Below are 21923 nucleotides of genomic sequence, written 5' to 3'. Positions count from 1 at the left end.
CTTACAGTCTAGAGCAGGGGAGACAGACGGCAATACAAACAAATAAAATGACATATACGTACTAAAGTGCTGTGGAACTGGGAAGGCGGGGAGAGAAAAGGGAGCGAGTCAAGGCGACGCAGAAGGGAGTGGAAGATGATGGCAATCCCTCGCCATGAAACGCCAAGGGCTCCGAATGGTCGCCAACCTTCCTCCCCAGCACCTCCTCATCTGCACAGCCACCCCTCGCCAAAACCCACCCCCCATATGGGCTGAGACGGGAGCCCGGCCACTGGTCAGTAAGATCCAGAAAGGAGAATACCGGGCTGCAGGGAGTTGACCTTCGGTGGGGGTAGCCTTGCCTGTCCCTCTCCAACACCACGGGATGATGAAGGCCTCTTTCCCAAATTTTATAACACTTGGGAGGTGGGGGGAGTCTGCCTGGGGAGTAGGAAGGGAAAGGACCCAGCTGTTCCCTCCATGGACCCCTGCAGTTGCTTATCTTGAAGTTCTTAATTTTTAATTGCTGACTTGGAATTTGCCTTCTAATTTTTCACTGCTCGGGCTGTGGAATTGTTGAGCTTGGCACAAAGGGAGCGGTAAATATCACGATAATAACAACAACAGTGTGCTCTGTCCAAGATCCAAGAGCGTCACCGCCGATTTGTTCCTGGAACTTTGGCTAGATGTTCTAATCTTGACCCCAATAAGCTTAACAAGTTTATTAAGGTTAAGGTGAATAAGCTTTCTGTGGAGTTCCAAATCTCCAAACTTTCTCCCCCCACCCATTTTTTGGTGTGATAACTAGAAGTTTGGGCCACTGGCAATTCACAGGAATCACAGACTATAAACACAGATCGACAAGGTCTAATGGGAAGAAAGGTGGTGCACAATAAAGTTGACTGATGGAAGGAAAAATCGGTAGTTTTAATCCAACCATCAGCGCTTACTGTGTGCAGAACACTGTACTAAGAGCTTGGGAAAGTACAATAGACCAATAAACAGACACAGTCCCAATTAGCTGGCTGACTGACAGTCTCCTAGGAAGACGTGCTGACCCTGGGGTCCCCAAGGTGGACTGACTGGCATTTAGTCTTCCAAATTACAAATCACTCGTTGTGGGAACGAGTCTGCTAACTTTGTTGTACTGTACTTTTCAAAGCTCTTAGTTCAGCGCTCTGCAGATAGCAAGCGCTCAATAAATGCCACCCACTGATTGACCGAATGATTGATGATCCCATCTGCAAATATGGCAATGGCACCAGGATTTACATTGGCTCTGGGAAGATCTGGTTTAAAGAGAGTTTGGTGAAAAAAAATCATTATTTCCCCTAAAATCCAGTTTCCCTAGCAGGTTTGGGGACTCTTAATTCTGTCTCATCATCATCAATCGTATTTATTGAGCACTTACTGTGTGCAGAGCACCGTACTAAGCGCTTGGGAAGTACAAGTTTAAAACGTTTTCTGTGATTTTTTTGAAAGCTGCGCTCGACCATATATTTCTGGGAGTGCAAATCTGCCAGGCGACTGTAGGGTGGAGTGGAAGTGAAAACGTGTTTGTGTTTCATTCTGAAAGCGGGCTTTTTAATGAAGTGGCATTTTAAAGTAAAGTATAAACCAGTGTCTAATTCGTAGAATGCACTTAAAATATAGAGCAACAAACTCAAGCAGCAGCTCTCATCGTGGGTCATTTTTCACCGCACTGATTTCACAGCACCACTTCCCCGCCACGGTCCCCTCGGCAAAAGTCGAGGGCGGCAATTTTAATTGTCAATGGCTTGCAAAGGCACTCCGATGTTCTACTGCGTGTGCAATTCAGAGTGCATTTTTGGCGCCGAAAGGCAAGAATGAAAATGGGAACAGCTGGAACAGACGTGACTCCAAAATGGCTAAGATTAAAATGTCCCATTTTTGAAACTGGCATTTTGAATCAACAGCCTATTCCTCGGAGTTCAAAGACTGCTGAAGCCAGACTCTTCATTTCCTTAGTTCATTAACAATATTCTTTAGCTCACGGGGAAAAAAAAGGCTATTTTTAATTCGCGTTGACAGACACGAATTATTATACCAGTGCCGGCTCTGGGTTTTACTCGCGGTATCGTGCTCATTGCACCGGGCTGACCTTCCGAGTATTTTGATGTAACTGCCGGCCCAAAGACTTCGGAACCGACGGCTACCAACTTTGGCTGTGCCGGTGCTTTCCGAAATGCCCCCTCACACCCCAGGAAATTGGAGATGAAAGAGGGTGGCTGGGCCAGGTTCTGCTTGGGTCATCATCATCATCATCATCATCAATCGTATTTATTGAGCGCTTACTATGTGCAGAGCACTGTACTAAGCGCTTGGGAAGTACAAATTGGCAACATATAGAGACAGTCCCTACCCAACAGTGGGCTCACAGTCTAAAAGGGGGAGACAGAGAACAAAACCAAACATACTAACAAAATAAAATAAATAGAATAGATATGTACAAGTAAAATAAATAAATAAATAGAGTAATAAATATGTACAAACATATATACATATATACAGGTCGGGGCAGGGGGTGGCACATTGGCAGAGTTCTTGGGTTTTGGCTTCTGGGTCCTTGCTTACAGGGAAGAATCAGCGTGGCTCAGTGGAAAAGAGCCCGGGCTTTGGAGTCAGAGGTCATGGGTTCGAGTCCCGGCTCCGCCACATCTCTGCTGTGTGACCTTGGGCAAGTCACTTAACTTCTCTGAGCCTCAGTTACCTCATCTGTAAAATGGGGATTAAGACTGTGAGCCCCACGTGGGACAACCTGATCACCTTGTATCCCCCAAGCGCTTAGAACAGTGCTCTGCACATAGTAAGCGCTAAACAAATGCCATCATTATTATTATTATTATTATTAAGAAGGGGGGATAGTGGACGTGAGGAGCCACAGGGAGAGGGAAGAGAAAGGCACTCTGTACTCCCCTTGGGCCTGGGAGTCAGATGGACTTGAGTTCAAATCCAGGGCTCGACCACATGGCTGCTGGGTGACCCTGGACAAGTCATTTCACTTCTCAGGGCCTCAGTTACCTCATCTGTTAAACTGGGATTAAAAGTGCGCGCCCCATGTGAGACAGGGACTGTGTCCGACCCGATTAGCTTGCATCTACCACAACGTGTAGAACAGTGCTTGGCGCCTGGCTCCTTGGGAGCGTCCTTCCCCTCCTGGAGAAGCAGCGTGGTTTAGTGGTTAGAACAAGGGCCTGAAGGTCAGAAGGATCTGGGTTCTACTCCTGGCTCCGCCACTTGTCTGCTGTCTGACCATGGGCAAGTCACTTCACTTCTCTGGGCCTCAATTAATAATAATAATGGCATTTGTTAAGCGCTTACTATGTGCAAAGCACTGTTCTAAGTGCTGGGGGGATACAAGGTGATCAGGTTGTCCCACGTGGGGCTCACAGTCTTAATCCCCGTTTTACAGATGAGGGAACTGAGGCTCAGAGAAGCTAAGTGACTTGCCCAAGGTCACAGAGCAGACATGTGGCAGAGCCAGGATTCGAACCCATGACCTCTGACTCCAAAGCCCGGGCTCTTTCCATCTGGAAAACGGGTTGAAGACTGTGAGCCCCGTGTGAGACAGGGACTGTTTGATTTACTTTTTATCTACCCCAGTGCTTAGAACAGTGCCTGGCACCTAGTAAGCACTTAAGAAATAGCGATAGAAAACATAAAAATAAAAAATGAGCCGTTGCGGCTGTTTTCCCGTACCTCAGGCCCCACCGTGGATGAACAGGGGAGGGAAAAAGGAGACGCTCGTGGGGGTGGCCCAAAGCTGAACTGGCCCATTTGGATAACTCCCCCCAAACTCCCCGCTTTCCCCTTCCGAGCTGGAGGGTGGGGGGATAGGAAGGCGCTGTGATTCTGTTCTCCTCAGGGCCAGAGATCTGCTCTCTCTGAGGGGGCAGGACTCTGGCAGGCCCAGCTTGGCTCGGCACCCAGGACGGCTTGATGGGATGGGATGGGATGGGAATCAGGGCAGGCTCGGATTCCCATCTGGACAGCGACTCCACATCCCGATGCCACAGAAATGTCCCAAGCCGTCCCAAGGCCTAATGGATGGAGCCCGGGCCTGGAAAGACCTGAGTTCTACTCCTGGCTCCACATGTCTGCTGGGTGATCCTGAGCAAGACATTTCACTTCTCTGGGCCTCATCTGTAAAATGGGGATTAGGAGTGTGACCCCCATGTGGGACAGGGACTACGCCCGACCCAATTAGCTTGCATCTACTCCATTAGAACAGGGCTTGCACAAAGTGCTTAACAAGTACCATAATTATCAATTATTAATAAACACCACTGATTTACTGACTGCTAAGGACGGACGCCAAAGAGGGCAGCCATTAGTTTTCCCCCAACCTTGCTGGTCAGAAGGACCACACAGACTGCTAACCCGAAACCCAACTTGAATTCCTTAACACCAATTCACTTTGTGGGCATTTGATAGCCACTTGGTGGGTGGGCTGATCATCATCAATCGCATTTATTGAGCGCTTACTGTGTGCAGAGCACTGTACTAAGCGCTTACGTTACCTGGACGTGACTACTGACTGATTTCACTTTGAAAGAAGGAAATGACTGGAACAAGTGCAATCATCGGGGAGAGCATTTGGGCCAAAAATAGGATTACTTACAGCTCATGCCTGAGCCAACCTCCTTAGGTCAATACACTACGTGAGCAACTCTCACCAGTCACCTCACCCTGCTAACCGGGTCACTACGCAGAGCTCTGAGGGCCAAAGGTGTCTGGTGCCAAACGAGCCCAAGGAGGAGTCGAAAGGACCAGCTGAGCCGTGAACCAGGGGTCCATCCAAGCAAGGCTGGTGGCCAGTTATTCAACCTCCTACTCCAGAAAGAAGAATCTGGTGAATCTGTTTGTATGCAGTGTGATCTGACGATCGACACGATTGCCAGATGTTCTCAATCATTTCCGATGTTTTACTGTGGGAAATACCCCGGTTCGCTCAAAAACGAGCACGCTGAATTAACTTGGATGCACTGTTTTGCAGAATGGCACCGATAACTATTTCCATTTTATTTAGATAAATACTCAGTGTCCCAAAAGTCCTGCTTCACTGGGTTCTAATTTGTTTGGCCTGCGAGAGGCGATTGTGGTTTTTCTGAGGACGATATTTTTTATCACTGCTGCTCTTAGTAGATGCACTCATTAGACCTGGATTAATGGACTCTGAATCCTTCCTCCCCGAAACTGTGACAAAACTCATCGGGGTTTTTTTTCTTTATTGTTTGGTTCGCTAGGCTTCAGTCCGGTGAGTTGGGTGGAGTTCCTGCGTGATTTCTCTGAGTCGTCAAAGATGAAAGAGTCCGCCGTTTGCCTCTCATCACGCTTTGGGTGGCTTCCCTCACCACCAAAGCACTCCTCCCCTTGGCGGGAAGTTCCGTATTTTGGCTTTTCCCGCTCCCAAGCTTGCCCGGGGAACAGAAGCCAGGCACTTTCCAGCTCACCCTCCCTTACTTTGGTGAGGGGCTATAAGAGAGATAAATGGGAACTACGTAAAGTGTAGGGAAAGCAAATGCAGAATGATATCTTGAAGGTCTAACAGCATCTCCGCTTTCCAATTTTCTTTTATGGTATTTGTTAAGCGCTTGCTTACTCCATGCTGAGGTATAGGAAAATGAATTAGGTTGGACACAGTCCATGTCCCACAGCCTTAATCCCCATTTTGCAGATGAGGGAACTGAGGCACAGAGAAGTGAAGTGACTTCCCCAAGGTCTCACGGTAGACAAGTGCTGGAGTCGGAATTGGAACCCGGGTCCTTCTGACAACTAGGCCCAGGCTCTTTCCAGGCTGTGCAGCTTCTTGATATTATTTAATATCACCGATCCTACCTGACCTGAAAAATCCCTCACAGAAAAGAAGGGGAGGGAAGAGAGGCAAGTTTTATCTTCTCCATTTTATGCTTCATCTCTAGAAGCTGCCCTTTCCCTCCAACCAAATTGCAACTACACTGGTTCAAGCATATGTCGTAGCCCATCCCCACCCCTATTACTGCATCAGCCTCCCTGCCTCCTGTCTCTTCCCAATCCAATCCACGCTTCACTCTGCTGCCTGGATCATTTTTCTGAAAAAGCGTTTGGCACACGTTCCCCCACTGCTCAAAAATGTCAAATTAACCAACCAACTGTATTTACTGAGTGCTTACTGTTTGTTGGCAGAGCAGTGAATTAAGCGCTTGGGAGAGTACCATGTAACAGAGCAGGTCAACACATTCCCTGTCCGCAGCAAGCCTACAGTCTAGAGGGGGAGACAGACATTAGCATAAATAAATAGATGAGGGATAGGTACGCAAGTGCTGTGGGGCTGAGAAAGGGGTGAACCCTATTACTCTATTTATTTTATTTGTACATATTTATTCTATTTATCTTATTTTGTTAATATGTTTTGTTTTGTGGTCTGTCCCCCACCTTCTAGACTGTGAGCCCGCTGTTGGGTAGGGAAACCCTATTACTCTATTTATTTTATTTGTACATATTTATTCTATTTATTTTATTTTGTTAATATGTTTTGTTTTGTCGTCTGTCCCCCACCTTCTAGACTGTGAGCCCGCTGTTGGGTAGGGACCGTCTCTATATGTTGCCAACTTGTCCTTCCCAAGCGCTTAGTCCAGTGCTCTGCACACAGTAAGCACTCGATAAATACGATTGAATGAATTGAATGAATGAATCAGTTTTCGCTTCTCTATGCATCAGTATATATGTATATATGTTTGTACATATTTATTACTCTATTTTACTTGTACATATTTACTATTCTATTTATTTTATTTTGTTAATATGTTTTGTTTTGTTGTCTGCCTCCCCCTTCTAGACTGTGAGCACGCTGTTGCGTAGGCGTAGGGACCGTCTCTCTAGGTTGCTGACTTGTACTTCCCCAGCGCTTAGTACAGTGCTCTGCACACAGTAAGCGCTCAACAAATACGATTAAATGAATGAAAAAAAAGGGAGCAAATTCAAGGGCAAGGGTGAATCAGAAGGGAGTGGGAGAAAAGGAAATGAGGACTTAGGGAAGGCGCCTCACCTCGCTCATCTCCCAGCTACACCCCAAACCACACACCTCACCCCTCTGACCACCAACCTGCTTACTGCACCTTGATCTTATTTCTCTTGCCTTTGGTCTCTTGCTCATGTCCTCCCCTGTGTCTTGAGCTTCCTCCTCCTTCAGAGCTGATTGAGTGCATATTGTGTGCCGAGCACTGGACTCAGCTCTTGGGAGAGTATCAGTACTTCCTAACTCAAAAGATCCATTCTCTCCCCCCGACACCCCTGCCATCATATGAACATCTAGTAGAACATGACACCTTCCATGTGTCTGCAGAAATACACACATAATAAAGGTCTAAACTGTAGGCTCGTTGTAGGCAGGGGACGTTGGTACCTAGAACAGTGCTTGGCACGTAGTAAGCGCTTAACAAATACCACTATTATTATATCTACCAACTTTGTTGTACTCTCCCAAGTGCCAGATGATGACGAAATCAACTGTATTTATTGAGCACTTACTGTGTGCAGAGTACTAAGCATTTGGGATCCTCAAAACAGGCTTAAGTTAGTGTTAAGTTGGGCACAACACTATCAGTTTTGTCAACAGGAATTAGGGAGACCTGGTCCTTTTCCTCTAGAAGCTACCGATCGAAATCGGCTAACAATGTATATCGTGTCGAACGACTGCTTACCTTGCCACCTGGATGATGGCCAACAAAATTTGCATTCGGCCAGGAAGTAAAAACTAATCATTATTTCAAACCGGCTTCTTGTTTTATCGAGAATTTTTGACAAGAATCTTGCTGACAAAGCAGCATTAAATGTACTCTCTCGAAACTTCCCTTTAACAGAGAACATAAAACACAAGTTCCCACCCCAGATACAGATATTCCCCAGATACTCAGGGTGCCACCCAAAATCTTGATTCTTTGTCGCTTCAGTTTGGACTTGGGCCACAGTTTCAGATAGACCGAGCTGAGAGCTTGTGCCTCTGGTGTTTTCTGGACTGTAAACATCACAATGGCTGACGGTTTAAGTACATATTTTCACTACCATTGTTTTCTGTTGCTCATCAAAATGTTCAGAGAACTAGCCAGGAGAAACGTTAGCACAATATTCATCAGTCGATTTCATCACTGGCATTCACTGAGCATTTACTGTGTGCAGGGCACTGTACTGAGTGCCTGGGAGAGTACAAAGTAACTGTATTTATTTTACTTGTACATATTTATTCTATTTATTTTATTTTGTTAATACGTTTTGTTATCAGTCTCCCCTTTCTAGACTGTGAGCCCGTTGTTGGGTAGGGACCTTCTCTATATGTTGCCAACTTGTACTTCCCAAGTGCTTAGCACAGTGCTCGGTAAGCGCTCAATAAATACGATTGAATGAATACCACAGAGTTGGTAAACCCATTCCCTACCCATGGAGCACAAGAGGGTCATTACAGTGAAAAGAAACAAAGATCCTCTTTAGATTAGTGACTGGGCCTCAAACTTTGTCTTAGTTCACCACCCAAAATGCTACTGTCAGATGCTCTATGTCTTAACCTGACGACACCCTCCACTTCCTCTTCTCTAACTCCCTTCTGCATCATCCCTGCCCTTGGATTAGCCCCCTTTATAATAATAATGACGGCATTTATTAAGCGCTTACTATGTACAAAGCACTGTTCTAAGCGCTGGGGAGGTTACAAGGTGATCACATTGTCCCACGGGGGGCTCACAGCCTTAATCCCCATTTTACAGATGAGGGAGCCGAGGCACAAAGAAGTGAAGTGACTTGCCCAAAGTCACACAGCTGTCAATTGGCGGAGCCGGGATTTGAACCCATGACCTCTGACGCCAAGGCCCATGCTCTTTCCACTGAGCCACGCTGCCTCTCTTTAGTCCCCCCTCCATCAGTCCCATGACACTTCTGTACATACCCTCTAGACTGTAAGCTCACAGTGGGCAGGGAATGTGTCTAACCAACTCTGTTATATCGTACTCTCCCCAACGCTTAGTACAGTACTCTGCCCAAAGTAAGCCCTCAACAGAGCTGGTTTATTTGCCTGTGTGCCCTTCTCCTTGGCACAACTGTGTATGATTTCCAATCCTATCTCAACACCTCCCCAACTCGAAGCTTCCCTGTTTGCTAATTACAAGGAACGCCGCTCCTTCCCCCAGCCTCCCAACACCTTGATTTTTCACTGTCACTGATGAACTAGACGAGGCATTTGTTAAGCTCAGCACCTGTGATTATCTTTGGGAATAACAAGCACTCATCATAACATGCTTTATCCTCCCTGCTTTACAAAATCTCTGTGATAAGCACCCTTTAAAACTCTTGTTTGGGGCTCATTATCCCACACACTTACAGCAGAGCTCTCTGGCTCACGGTTGATCTTGACCAATAACCAGAGAGCTCAATAACCTCTCTGCAAGGGCAACTCTCTCACTGAGACAACCTTTCCGAACGCCGGGGTCTAACGTTCTCACGCCTTAACGGCACACGCACAGAAACCTAAGAGGAAAATGCCTTTCTAATAGATGGTTCTAATTTACTTGTTCCGCTGTTTCCTAAATCATGCCTCTAAGATATCTCTGTGCTTTTGAGAGCTACGACTGGCTAGGCAGATCACACCGAGTACATATCGTTAATCTTTGACCACGGAGATTTAACAACTATGTTATGAGGCAATTTCGATTTTACAGCCACTTTACAATTCTCATCCAAAAATGCTCAGGAAAGCACAATCCCGCCATTTGGCGACTGGATGCAAAAGGATACGTCACAGGGCCAAAAGGCTTTTTAAACAGAACTCCTTTAAAACCAACCCTGCACAAGGGCAAGACCTCCTCATATCCGACAGACGATCACCCCCCCGACCTTCAAAGACTTGTTGAAGACACACCTCCTCCAAGAGGCCTTCCCTGACTCAGCTCTCATTTCCTCTTCTCCCACTCCCTTTCTGACCCACCCTGATTTGCTCCCATTATTCATCCCTATGGCCCCAAAGCTTCCAAAAATGAAATGGTAGTCTCCCCTCTGCACCTAGGAGGATACCTGTATATATGTTTGTACATATTTATTACTCTATTTATTTATTTATTTATTTTACTTGTACATATCTATTCTATTTATTTTATTTTGTTAGTATGTTTGGTTTTGTTCTCTGTCTCCCCCTTTTAGACTGTGAGCCCACTGTTGGGTAGGGACTGTCTCTATATGTTGCCAACTTGTACTTCCCAAGAGCTTAGTACAGTGCTCTGCACACAGTAAGCGTTCAATAAATACGATTGATTGATTGATTGATGCTAACAGCTACTAGTGGATGGACAGAAGACCAGTCCCCTCCATTCATTTCCTCCTGGTTCCAGAAATTGGATACTAAAACTCCTGTAACGGAGCAGAGAGCTATCCCCTTCTCTCACTCTTGGCCTTGGGCTCAGGCAGGCGATGCATAAGAAGCAGCATGACTCAGTGGAAAGAGCACGGGCTTGGGAGCCAGAGGTCATGGGTTCTAATCCCGACTCTGCCACTTGTCAGCTGTGTGACCTTGGGTAAGTCACTTAACTTCTCTGTGCCTCAGTTACCTCATCTGTAAAATGGGGATTAAGACTGTGAGCACCATGTGGAACAACCTGATCGCCTTGTATCCCCCCAGCGCTTAGAACAGTTGCCAACTTGTACTTCCCAAGCACCTAGTACAGTGCTCTGCACACAGTAAGCGCTCAGTAAATACGATTGAATGAATGAATGAACAGTGCTTCACACATAGTAAGCGCTTAACAAATGCCATCATCATCATCAGAAGACAGGCCTCTGGTTTTACTATCTCCGCCTCTACAGTGCTTATTTAAGACACCTTTTTCTTCCCTGTAAATCCTTTCATAACTCAAGTGGGAACCAGAGATGGTGGCTAATTTTAAGGGAATCAGCTACATGAGCATTAAATGACATCCCTGAAATGTACTGAACACATCTGCCATAGTGGAAGAATGAGTCTGTTGCTTTCTCTCCAAGAGTTTTGCCTTTTCCAATTATTTCCTCATCAGATGATATCTTTGCGGCCCAGAAGATAGATGAGAAGCCATGAACGAGCGCACTAAAACTATCTTGGATTTTCCTCACCCAATCTACCTGTCTTCTAATAGAAACGTTGGGGCATTAATCGCGCAGCTTTCCAAAAGGGTTTCAGAATCAGGGCTCAAAAGATGAAATGCTTACCTCGAGTATTCTAGTGTCAAAATCTTCATAGGTTTCTGTCAAGAGAAAAGAAAAATGGACAGTTATAGATAAACATATACACACTTTTTTGGCGTGTGTGTGTGTGCGTCTGCCCCAATTCTATTCAGCTATCACAGCATCATTCTATTAAAGGTTTTTTTTTTTCCTTAGTGGACTGTGTCTGCTTCTTTATTCTTAAGAATGATGTAGTACCATAAATCAAAATGTCTGCAATCCAACCACATTAATGCTCCTTAGCATTAGCCCCCTGTTCAACGGGCTTCTTTCCCAGGTCCTGCCTCTGGTGTGGAACTCCCTCCCCCTTCATTTTGAACAGCCCACCACTCTCCCCACCTTCAAAGCCTTATCTGAAATAACATCCTCCATGAGGCTTTTCCTAACCAAGCCCTCATTTCCCCTATTCCCTCTCCCTTCTGTGTCATCCTGGTACTTGGATTTGTAGCTGAAGAGATCTACTGCCTCCTCTCGAAACCCACCCCCTCCACCTGTGCCTCCGAACTGTCCCATCACACCTTACCAATTAATCAATCGCATTTATTGAGCGCTTACTGTGTGCAGAGCACTGTACTAAGCGCTTGGGAAGTACAAATTGGCAACATAGAGACAGTCCCTACCCAACAGTGGGTTCACAGTCTAGAAGACTTATCAAAGACTTATCAAACTTCACACCTTATCAAAGCTCTTGTCCCCTCCCTCCCTGATCACCATATTCAACTCTTCACTGGCTTTTTCCCCCACTGCAATCAAACATGCTTATGTCTCCCCTGTATTAAAAAAACCCCTTCTTTGACGCCATGATGCCTTCCAATCATTCTTCTACAAACTCCTTGAGCAAGTTGCCTACACCTGCTGTCTCTACCTCCTCTCCTCCAGTTGTCTCCTTGACACCCTCCGATCTGGCTTCCACCCCTTAATCTCCACAGTGACTCTCCCTCGATTGTCACCAATCATCTCCTTCTTGCCAAATCCAACAATCTCTATTCCATCCTAATCCTCCGACCTCTCAGCTACCTTTGACACTGTTGACGAACCTCCTTCTCCTGGAAACATTATCCAACCTCAGCTTCACTGACACTATCCTCTCCTGTATCTCTTTGGCCTCTCAGTCTCAAGTGTCTTTGGTGGGCTCCTCCTCTAACTCCCTCCCTCTAACTGTGGGAGTCCCTCGTGGCTCAGTTCTGGGTCCCCATCTATTCTCCTTCTACATCCACTCCCTTAGAGATCTCAATCGCTCCTGTGGCTTCGACTACCATCTCTGTGTGGACGAATCCCAAATCTGCATCTCCAGCCCTGATTTCTCTCTTCCTCCGCAATCCCACATTTCCTTCTGCCTTCGGGACATCTCTACTTGGATGTTCAGTGCTTGGTTCAATGCTCTGCATACGGTAAGCACTCAATAAATACGACTGATTGATCGATTTGTCCACTTTATTCACTCCACTCTCAGCCCGACAGTGCTTAAGAACATATCTCATTCATCTTAACGTCTGTCTCCTCTCTAGACTGTAAGCTCCTTTTGGCAGGGAATGAGTTTATCAACTATTGTACTGTACCACCCAAGCAGTAAGTACAATGCTCTGCAAACAGTAAGTGCTCAATAGGTAGGATTGATTGAATATTTTTACTCAGAATAAGGACAAATCCTCTTTAACTAACTGACAACCTGTCCAGGGGCCAGCATTCACACGATATAATGGCCTAGTTGAAAGATCCCTGGCTTGGGAGTCAAAGGACCTAAATTCTAATCCCAGCTCACCATCTGTCTGCTGTGCGACCTTGAACAAGTCACTTAATTTTTGGAAGCCTCAGTTATCTCATCTGTAATAAGCGGATTGAGACTGTGAGCTCGATACAGGATATGGGCTGGTCAACCTGATTAGCTTGTATTTACCACAGTGCTTAGTACAATGCCTGGCACATAGTAGGCACTTAAGAAATACCATTTTAAAAAACCCAACCAAAAACATGCTGTTGAAAGCGGACAGACCTGCCCACCCCGACTGCTAAAAGTCTATGCCTCTCACCACCCTACTGCAGAGGGCAAGTTAATCAATCAATGGCATTTATTGAGTGCTTACTGTATGCAGAGCACTACTGTATGCAGAACCCTTGGAAAAGTGCAATGCAACAATAAAACCGACAAAATCCCTGCCCACAAGTAGCTCACAGTTCAGAGAGGGAGGCAGAAATGAATATAAATACATAAATTATGTATGGACACAAGTGCTGTGGGGCTGGGCAGGAGGATGAATTACCTGAGCAAGTCAGGGTGTCGCAGAAGCGAGTGGGAGAAAAGGAAATGAGGGCTCAATCAGGGAAATCCTCTTGGAGGAGACGGGCTTTCAAAGAGGCTTTGAAGGTGGGGACAGGATATATGAAGATATGAAGAGGGAGGGTGTTCCACTTAATGAGATTTTTAAAATGCCTCTCCCCTTGCTCCTGGGTAGGTTCCCCTGCCTTAGGTAAAGAAAATTGTGGTAGATAGCCAGATGCAGTTGTAGTGATACACCAAGGCTCCAAATCTTCCCCAGCAACTCTCATGCAGGAGGAAGAAGAAGCCCTTGCTACCTGGAAAATGAGGAAAAGGAAGGTTCCAGAGAGAGGAAGAGGCTGAACAGCATTTGCTGAGCAAGAAGGAGTTGTCTCTGTTCATAGGTGAGGTCTTTTAAATATACCTATCAGTCACTGAAAAATTATTCAACCCCTGGATTGAAAGACAGGGAAATAACACAGCGGGGCACCTGAAGCTCAATGAAGCCGAAGACTGAGGAGTGAATAAAGATATATGTTTAGCTATGGAACTGTGCAAGGCCCCAAGGAATTTAAAATTACCAATAAACGTTGCCTGTGGCTGGAAACATTTTATTCAAGGGCCTTATTTATTCTTGGGTGGACACACTCTAAAGGAGGATCTTCAAATGGCTGCCATAATTTTAGAAACGGCAGATGAAAAACCCAGTTGCATTATTTACTAGCTTTAAATGACCAGAGTCGGAAAAGAATAATTAGAATCTGACGATGCAGGGATGTCAGAGCGGCCGTCTACCAACGGGAGACCAGCCGTCCTGAGCCATTATGAGCAGCGGGCAAAAGGTTCACCCTTTGGCAACCCAACAGAGCTGAGGTAATAGTGAATTAAAGTGGAGCTCTGAGACTGCAGCAGATACCCCCGTTTCAACAAACCCCACTGAAGAGTCCATGAAGCTGAAACAGCTTTATTTCATATTCACTTGGTGGGCATTGACATAGTTATCAGGCAATTTGGTCACGGTGGTCTTCCTTTTCCTTTTCTTTTTTTTTAAGGCAACTGTTAAGCGCTTACTGTGCGCCAGACCCTGTTCTAAGCGCTGGGGCAGACACGAGCTGATGAGGTTGGTCACAGTCCCTGTCCCACAAAGGGCTCACAGCCTCGACCCCCATTTTGCAGAGGAGGTAACAGACCCAGAAGTTAAGTGACTTCCTCTGAACAAATAAGAGAATGGGACCCCACTGTTGGGTAGGGACTGTCTCTATATGTTGCCAATTTGTACTTCCCAAGCGCTTAGTACAGTACTCTGCACATAGTAAGCGCTCAATAAATACGATTGATGATGATGATGATGATGATTACATTGGGTTTAGAAATGGCATTAGATTGCCAAAAAGAAAATGGTGGAGGCAACCACCACACAGAGGTCTCTGATGGATGTACCAGTGTGGATCTGGTTTGTAATAATAATACTGATGATGGCATTTATTAAGTGCTTACAATGTGCAAAGCACTGTTCTAAGCGCTGGGGAGGTTACAAGGTGATCAGGTTGTTCCTCGGGGGGCTCGCAGTCCTAACCCCCATTTTACAGATGAGGTAAGTGAGGCACAGAGAAGTTAAGTGGCTTGCCCAAAGTCACACAGCTGACAGTTGGCGGAGCTGGGGTTTGAACCCATGACCTCTGACTCCAAAGCCTGGGCTCTTTCCACTGAGCCATGCTGCTTCTCTAATAAAAAGACGAGAGGATTAAATAAAATTAATGAGAGGATTAAATAAATAAAAGGATTAGAGGAACTAAATGGGAGCAGCATGTTCAATCGATTCAAAATGACCGCCAAGCGTGGCCTAGGGGACAGGGCACAGGCCTTGGTGCCAGAAGTTCTGCCACATAAAAATAATGATGGTATTTGTTAAGCGCTTACTATGTGCCAAGCACTGTTCTAAGCACTGGGGTAGATACAAGGTAATCAGGGTGTCCCACGTGGGGCTCACAGTCTTAATCTCCATTTTGCAGATGAGGGAACTGAGGCCCAGAGAAGTTAAGTGGCTTGGCCAAGGTCACACAGCAGACAAGTGGTGGAGTCGGGATTAGAACTCACGACCTCTGACTCCCAAGCCTGTGCTCTATCCATTACGCCATGCTGCTTCTCAGATGGGGACAGATAGAGCACAGGGAACATTTAATTGAACTGTGGCTGGTGATAGATTTAGCAGATAAGGAACGGGACCGGTTAACACGGCCCATTGCTGGGGATGGAAAAGGAGATACTAGGATTTGAAGGTCACAGGGGTTGGAGTGGTCAATTTTATTATAGAAACAGCGTGGCACAGTGGAAAGAGCCCGGGCTTTGGAGTCAGAGGTCATGGGTTCGAATCCCGGCTCCGCCAATTGTCAGCTGTGTGACTTTGGGCAAGTCACTTCACTTCTCTGGGCCTCAGTTCCCTCATCTGTAAAATGAGGATGAAGACTGTGAGCCCCCCATGGGACACCCTGATCACCCTGTATCCTCCCCAGCGCTTTGAACAGTGCTTGGCACATAGTAAGCGCTTAACAAATGCCATTATTATTATATTATTATTAATAAGGATCTGGGTCTGACCTGATTACCCTGTTCCTACTCCAGCATCTAGGATGATGCTTGGCACATAGTAAGCACTTAAGAAACAGCACAATTATCATTACAGTCCTCGGGGAGGAAATCCCTTGTTATACGGCCTCGATAAGTGACGACAAATGAGTGTGTAAAGCACAAGTGCACAGTAGTGAAGCCGCAGAAACAGCCGCGTGAGAGTTGGTAGCGGCTATGATCGACACTGCTGCAGAGCCATATTTAGCCAAAAGAGGAGAGCTTCACTTGGCACCCGAAAAAACGAGAAGCTAGACTGAACAGGGCGCTTGGGCAGAATTTGTTGGGGACGACGGATCTTAAAGATGGGAACCGGAGTTGGAGCTACAAGATACGGCTTTTCTCTGACGAAGCCATACCCGTGGTAAAGTAGTTCCATTTTCTGACACGGCCACACTTCACGTTTTATAAAGTCGTAAACACCTGCTCTGTCCGCTCAATGCCTTTTGCTCATGAGGTATTGAAAGGCCCATCCAACACGCTTCCGGATTTCTGCATTAAACAGCACAACTATTTGGAGGCTACTCTAAGGCAGGGAAAAACCGGTTCTTTTATCCATTTCTGGACACTGAATTCGGCAGAAGGAGCTGCCTGGGAAAGCGAGCAGTTTAAATATTTTTTTGACTCAGCTGCCATTTCAAATCCAGCACACTTGCAATAATTAGTCATCCTAAAGGTACTGACTTGCTTAATCTTCTGATACGTGCTCTCAAATAAATCGTCGTCTCCTTTGAAAAGCCACGCTTCCAAATTCGAACAACAACTTCCCTGCATTCGATTTTTATTGCTGATCGGGATTGAGCTTGTCGGCAGAAAGGAAATGAGCTGTACTCGCCTTCTGTACCCTGAAAGGGATTCTGTGAGCCACGGAAATAGAAAAAGAATGTGTGATTAGAATAAAATCAATCCTTACGAGTGGAGCACTTTTGTTGTGTGAGAACAAACCATTTTGGAGATAGAGGATGAAGTGGTTTGGGATGGAATTTGGATCTCTGAAAGAGGTAATCTTAAGAGAAAGGCTGAACCTAAGAATGGAATCATCATCATCATCAATCGTATTTATTGAGCGCTTACTGTGTGCAGAGCACTGTACTAAGCGCTTGGGAAGTACTCTTATTTATCCTCACAATGCACTGGAGAAATGGGTGGTGGGCTGTAACCCTGTTGTCCAAAAATGTTCCGTGACTGACCCGGAGGGGATCCGGGATTAGATCCCAGGTCCTTCTGACTCCTAGACCTGTGAGAAGCAGGGTGGCTTAGTGGATAAAGCACAGGCCTTGGGAGTCAGAAGGACCTGGGTTCTAATCCCAGCTCTGCCACCTGTCTCCTGTGTGACTTTGGGCAAGTCACTTCACTTCTCTGTGCCTTAATTACCTCATCTGTACAATGGGGATTACGACTGTGATCCCCACATGGGACAACCTGATTACCTTGAATCTACCCCAGGGCTTAGAACAGTGCTTGGCACGTAGTAAGCATTTAACAAATACTATTATTATTACTATTATCTTTATTCGGGGTAGTAGAGGTAGTAGTTGTACTATGTTCTGAGTGCCCAGTTGGGGCAATACACTGTACTAAGCACGTGGAAAGTGCAAAACAAAGAACTGACATGATCCCTGGGAACAAGGAGCTTGATATTCTAGCTGGAGAACTGCATTCAGATTTGCACCCTTATTTATTTCACTCAGTCGCATTTATTGAGCGCTTACTGTGTGCAGAGCAATCCCTTCCTCGGTTCCACAGCGCTTGTGTTCACAGCTTAAATTGACTTCTATTAATCTCTGTCTCCCCCTCTAGACTGTCAGGTCACTGCGGGCAGGGAGTGTGCCTGCAAATTCTGTTGTACTGTACTCTCCCAAGCGCTTAGTACAGTACTCTGCACTCAGGAAACACTCAATAAATACCGCTGATTGACTGGCTGAAGGACAGGCACGAGGATATCCACAACTAGAGTAAATTAAGTGAGCGATCAAATGGACAGCTGAATCATGTAGATTCCCAAACTGCCGAGGATGGGTATAGGTGAGTGTAGAAGTGCTGGAGATGACCGTATGTATGGTATGTTATGTATATATGTTTACACATATTTATTACTCTATTTATTTATTTTACTTGTACATATCTATTCTATTTATTTTATTTTGTTAATATGTTTGGTTTTGTTCTCTGTCTCCCCCTTCTAGACTGTGAGCCCACTGTTGGGTAGGGACCGTCTCTATATGTTGCCAACTTGTACTTCCCAAGCGCTTAGTACAGTGCTCTGCACACAGTAAGCGCTCAATAAATACAACTGACTGATTGATTGATTGAGCAGTGCCTGGAGGATTTGGGGTGGGGGGGAATTCACTGGGGGACACACTTGTTAGAGGTCAGACTTTCCGAGGGCTTGAATGTGGGGAGAGCTGTGGCCTGTCAAATTAACCAAATAATTGTGTTAAAATCTCTTCTGCTAAACAAGATTTTGGCGAAAGGAGAATGTGCTTTTATTTCCTGTATTCTTAAAACACACGTTAAGTGAAGCTATTTCAAGGTTGCAGGAAATTCAAACAAATTTAATCTCAATTATAGTGCATATTTGTAATACAGTGTCTGGCACAGAATAAGCTGTTAAATCCCACGATTATGATTATGGAGATTTTTAATATATCAGTTTGACTGAGTGAAATTGCTGTTTTTGGTCGTAGTTGTGTTATGAGCTAATTTTCCAATTGTCCCTTTATGGCTGTTTTCACTCTTCGAGTTTTATGCAGAGGAGATGAGAGATGGAAATTTTAGACTGGCTCTTCCAAAATGAAGAAAGTGCTGGCACCCTTGGAAAGAACAGCTAACTGGGGGAAATTCTGCCTTTTCACATGTCTGGAAAGTGAAGGCCAAATGAAACAATGTTTTCCTAGCTCCAGTCATGGGTTGCTAATCCCTGGGGCAGAACAAAAATTAATGAAGCTTGCCCAAATTGTCTCATGTGTCTTGTGGGAGAGGAAATATTGGAGTCTCATTCCCTCGACAAAAACCCTCAATCCTAAGTAATGGCAACCATTTCTCCTAACGCAAAAGACAAGATGCACGTGCCTCGGCAAGGGGACAATTTTATATATTTTTAACTTCGGGAAAATCCCTCCAGCTGCCCGTTACCGGTCCTCAGAATACCCTTCCTTCTCTGCGATATGGATTATTTGTATTCAGAGGCCTATTTGGTTAATGTCACCCAATTTTCTTAAAACCCACATGAGTGGTTAATGTGATCGAGACTGAAATTTCCATTTTCGCTTCACTAGCCCACGGTAGATGAAAGGAGGAAGATGAGGTGCCACGCGTTACAGTGGCCGGTGAAATAACATTTCCCCTGTGAGTTAATTGCTATTGCCAATTTGTACTTCCCAAGCGCTTAGTACAGTGCTCTGCACATAGTAAGCGCTCAATAAATACGATTGATGATGATGATGATTGCCTAGGAGAAGAACAGAACGGGCAGATGGAGTCCAGCGGAGGCTCCTTTCTCCCTCTCCCCACGCCGACCCCAACCAGCCATGTCTGTGAAGCAACGTAGCCTAGTGGAAACATGCAAGGGCCTGGGGCCAGAAGGACCTGGTTCTAATGCTGACTCCGCCAACTTGTCTGCTGTGTGATCTTGGGCAACTCACTTCACTTCTCTGTGCCTCAGTTACCCCATCTGTAAAATGGGGATGAAGATCGTGAGCCCCCATGCGGGACATGGACTGTGTCCAAACTGCTTGGCTTGTATCTGCCTCAGTGCTTGGTACAGTGCTTAGCTTAAGCACTTAACAAATATCGCAACTGTAAGCACTTGTAAGCAATTGTAGGCACTTAACAAATATCGCAATTATTATTATTATTACCTAGCTGTTCTTTTCTTCGGTGGAACAGAATAGAATGCCACTGTTTTCCCCCACCTTATTCTATAAAAGTCCATTCTCCAAAATCCTAGTACTAATGGGGGAGAAGGAACGTTGCATTAGAAGACAAAGCTGAAAAAGCTGTCAGACCTAAGGAAGGGTCTGGAGAAAGATTACGTTCCACTAGAAATAGAAACTGCTATTTAGTTCCTAGAATAAAGCAACAAGAACCGACAGCTACCCTGTTAGACGGTATTCGCTTGGCTATTCTTTCCATTACTGCTGCTCATTTTGATTTAGACGCTTATATGACATAACCAACTTTTTCTGCAGGGAGTTTACAATATTTTTATGTTTAATATTGAGGGGGAACATGAATCAGAGAACTTATTAAAACTATTGTCTTACTAATCTCCTCTATGCCAACAGACACCCCGTGCGATCTGCACGCAGAAAATATTAGGCAGTTTTCCCTTCTCAGCCAAGATTTAATGGCAGACAGTTAGGGTAAAGTTTCCTTTTATGACGATTTCTTTTGCACTGCAGGCTTGACTTTTTCCCAACTTAAAAGAAAAGGTAATGGACAGATACTACTCGCTGTTTTATGTCTCTTCACTGATAGTTCAGCCATTAAGTAAACAGCAGAATCTCTAAATGCTAACCACCCTTATCAATGCTTAGAATGGTGCTTAGTGCATAGTAAATGCTTAACAAATACCATAATTATTACTATTATTCATGTGCACCCGAATAAGCTGGAGATGACTCGGCAGCATAAGACGAAACACAACCTCACAATACTTCTATGGGGTATATTCATTATACCCAGTTTAGATCTATAAGAAGCGCACCTTCACATTCATTCATTCAATTGTATTTATTGGCGAAGCAGCGTGGCTCCGTGGAAACAGCCCGGGCTTTGGAGTCAGAGGTCATGGGTTCAAATCCTGGCTCCGCCAATTGTCACCTGTGTGACTTTGGGCAAGTCACTTCACTGGGCCTCAGTTACCTCATTTGTAAAATGGGGATTAAGACTGTGAGCCCCACGTGGGACAACCTGATCACCTTGTATCCCCCCAGTGCTTAAAACAGTGCTTGGCACATAGTAAGTGCTTAACAAATACCACTATTATTATTATTAATGGTCTTTTACAGTCACAGTCTTTTAGACTGTGAGCCCACTGTTGGGTAGGGACTGTCTCTATATGTTGCCAATTTGTACTTCCCAAGCGCTTAGTACAGTGCTCTGCACATAGTAAGCGCTCAATAAATACGACTGATGATGATATTATTATTATTGAGCGCTTACTGTGTGCAGAGCACTGTACTAAGCGCTTGGGAAGTACAAATCGGCAACATACAGAGACGATCCCTACCCAGCACAGACAGAAACTCCTCACCACTGGCTTTAAAGAACTAAATCACCTTGCCCCCTCCTACCTCACTTCACTACTCTTCTGCTACAACCCAGAACGCACACTTTATTCCTCTAATGCCAACCCACTCACTGTACTTCGACCTCGCCTATTCTTTCATTCATTCAGTCTGTCATATTAACTGAGCGCTTACTGTGTACAGAGCACTGTCTCGCCACCTACCTCTTGCCCATATCCTGCCTCTGGCCTGGAATGCCCTCCCTTCTCGTATTCATTCAATCGTATTTATTGAGCGCTTACTGTATGCACAGCACTGTACTAAGCGCTTGGGAAGTACAAGTTGGCAACATATAGAGACGGTCCCTACCCAACAGCGGGCTCACAGTCTAGAAGGGGGAGACAGACGACAAAACAAATTAATGAAATAAACAGAATATGTAAATCTGTACGAGTAAAATAGAGTAATACATCTGTACAAACATATATACAGGTGCTGTGGGGAGGGGAAGGAGGTAGGGTGGGGAGGATGGGGAGGGGGAGAGGAAAAAGGGGGCTCAGTGTGGGAAGGCCTCCTGGAGGAGGTGAGCTCTC

At 45.4% G+C, this 21923-nt stretch overlaps 1 protein-coding gene across 1 annotated transcript in view; it reads right to left on the bottom strand.

The window, feature by feature from the left end:
• MRPS5 (mitochondrial ribosomal protein S5) overlaps window positions 1-21923 on the bottom strand; it is a 119356-nt gene that overhangs the window by 24308 nt on the left and 73125 nt on the right. Inside the window, exon 6 of the mRNA XM_038751824.1 lies at window positions 11203-11237. Within this exon, the coding sequence (XP_038607752.1) occupies window positions 11203-11237 (35 nt within the window). The remainder of the gene's footprint in view (window positions 1-11202; window positions 11238-21923) is intronic.

The sequence above is a fragment of the Tachyglossus aculeatus genome, chromosome 1, assembly GCF_015852505.1.
Source record: "Tachyglossus aculeatus isolate mTacAcu1 chromosome 1, mTacAcu1.pri, whole genome shotgun sequence".
NCBI lineage: Eukaryota > Metazoa > Chordata > Mammalia > Monotremata > Tachyglossidae > Tachyglossus > Tachyglossus aculeatus.
The sequence above is the reverse complement of the archived record's forward strand: the minus strand, read 5'-3'. Positions and strand labels throughout refer to the sequence as shown.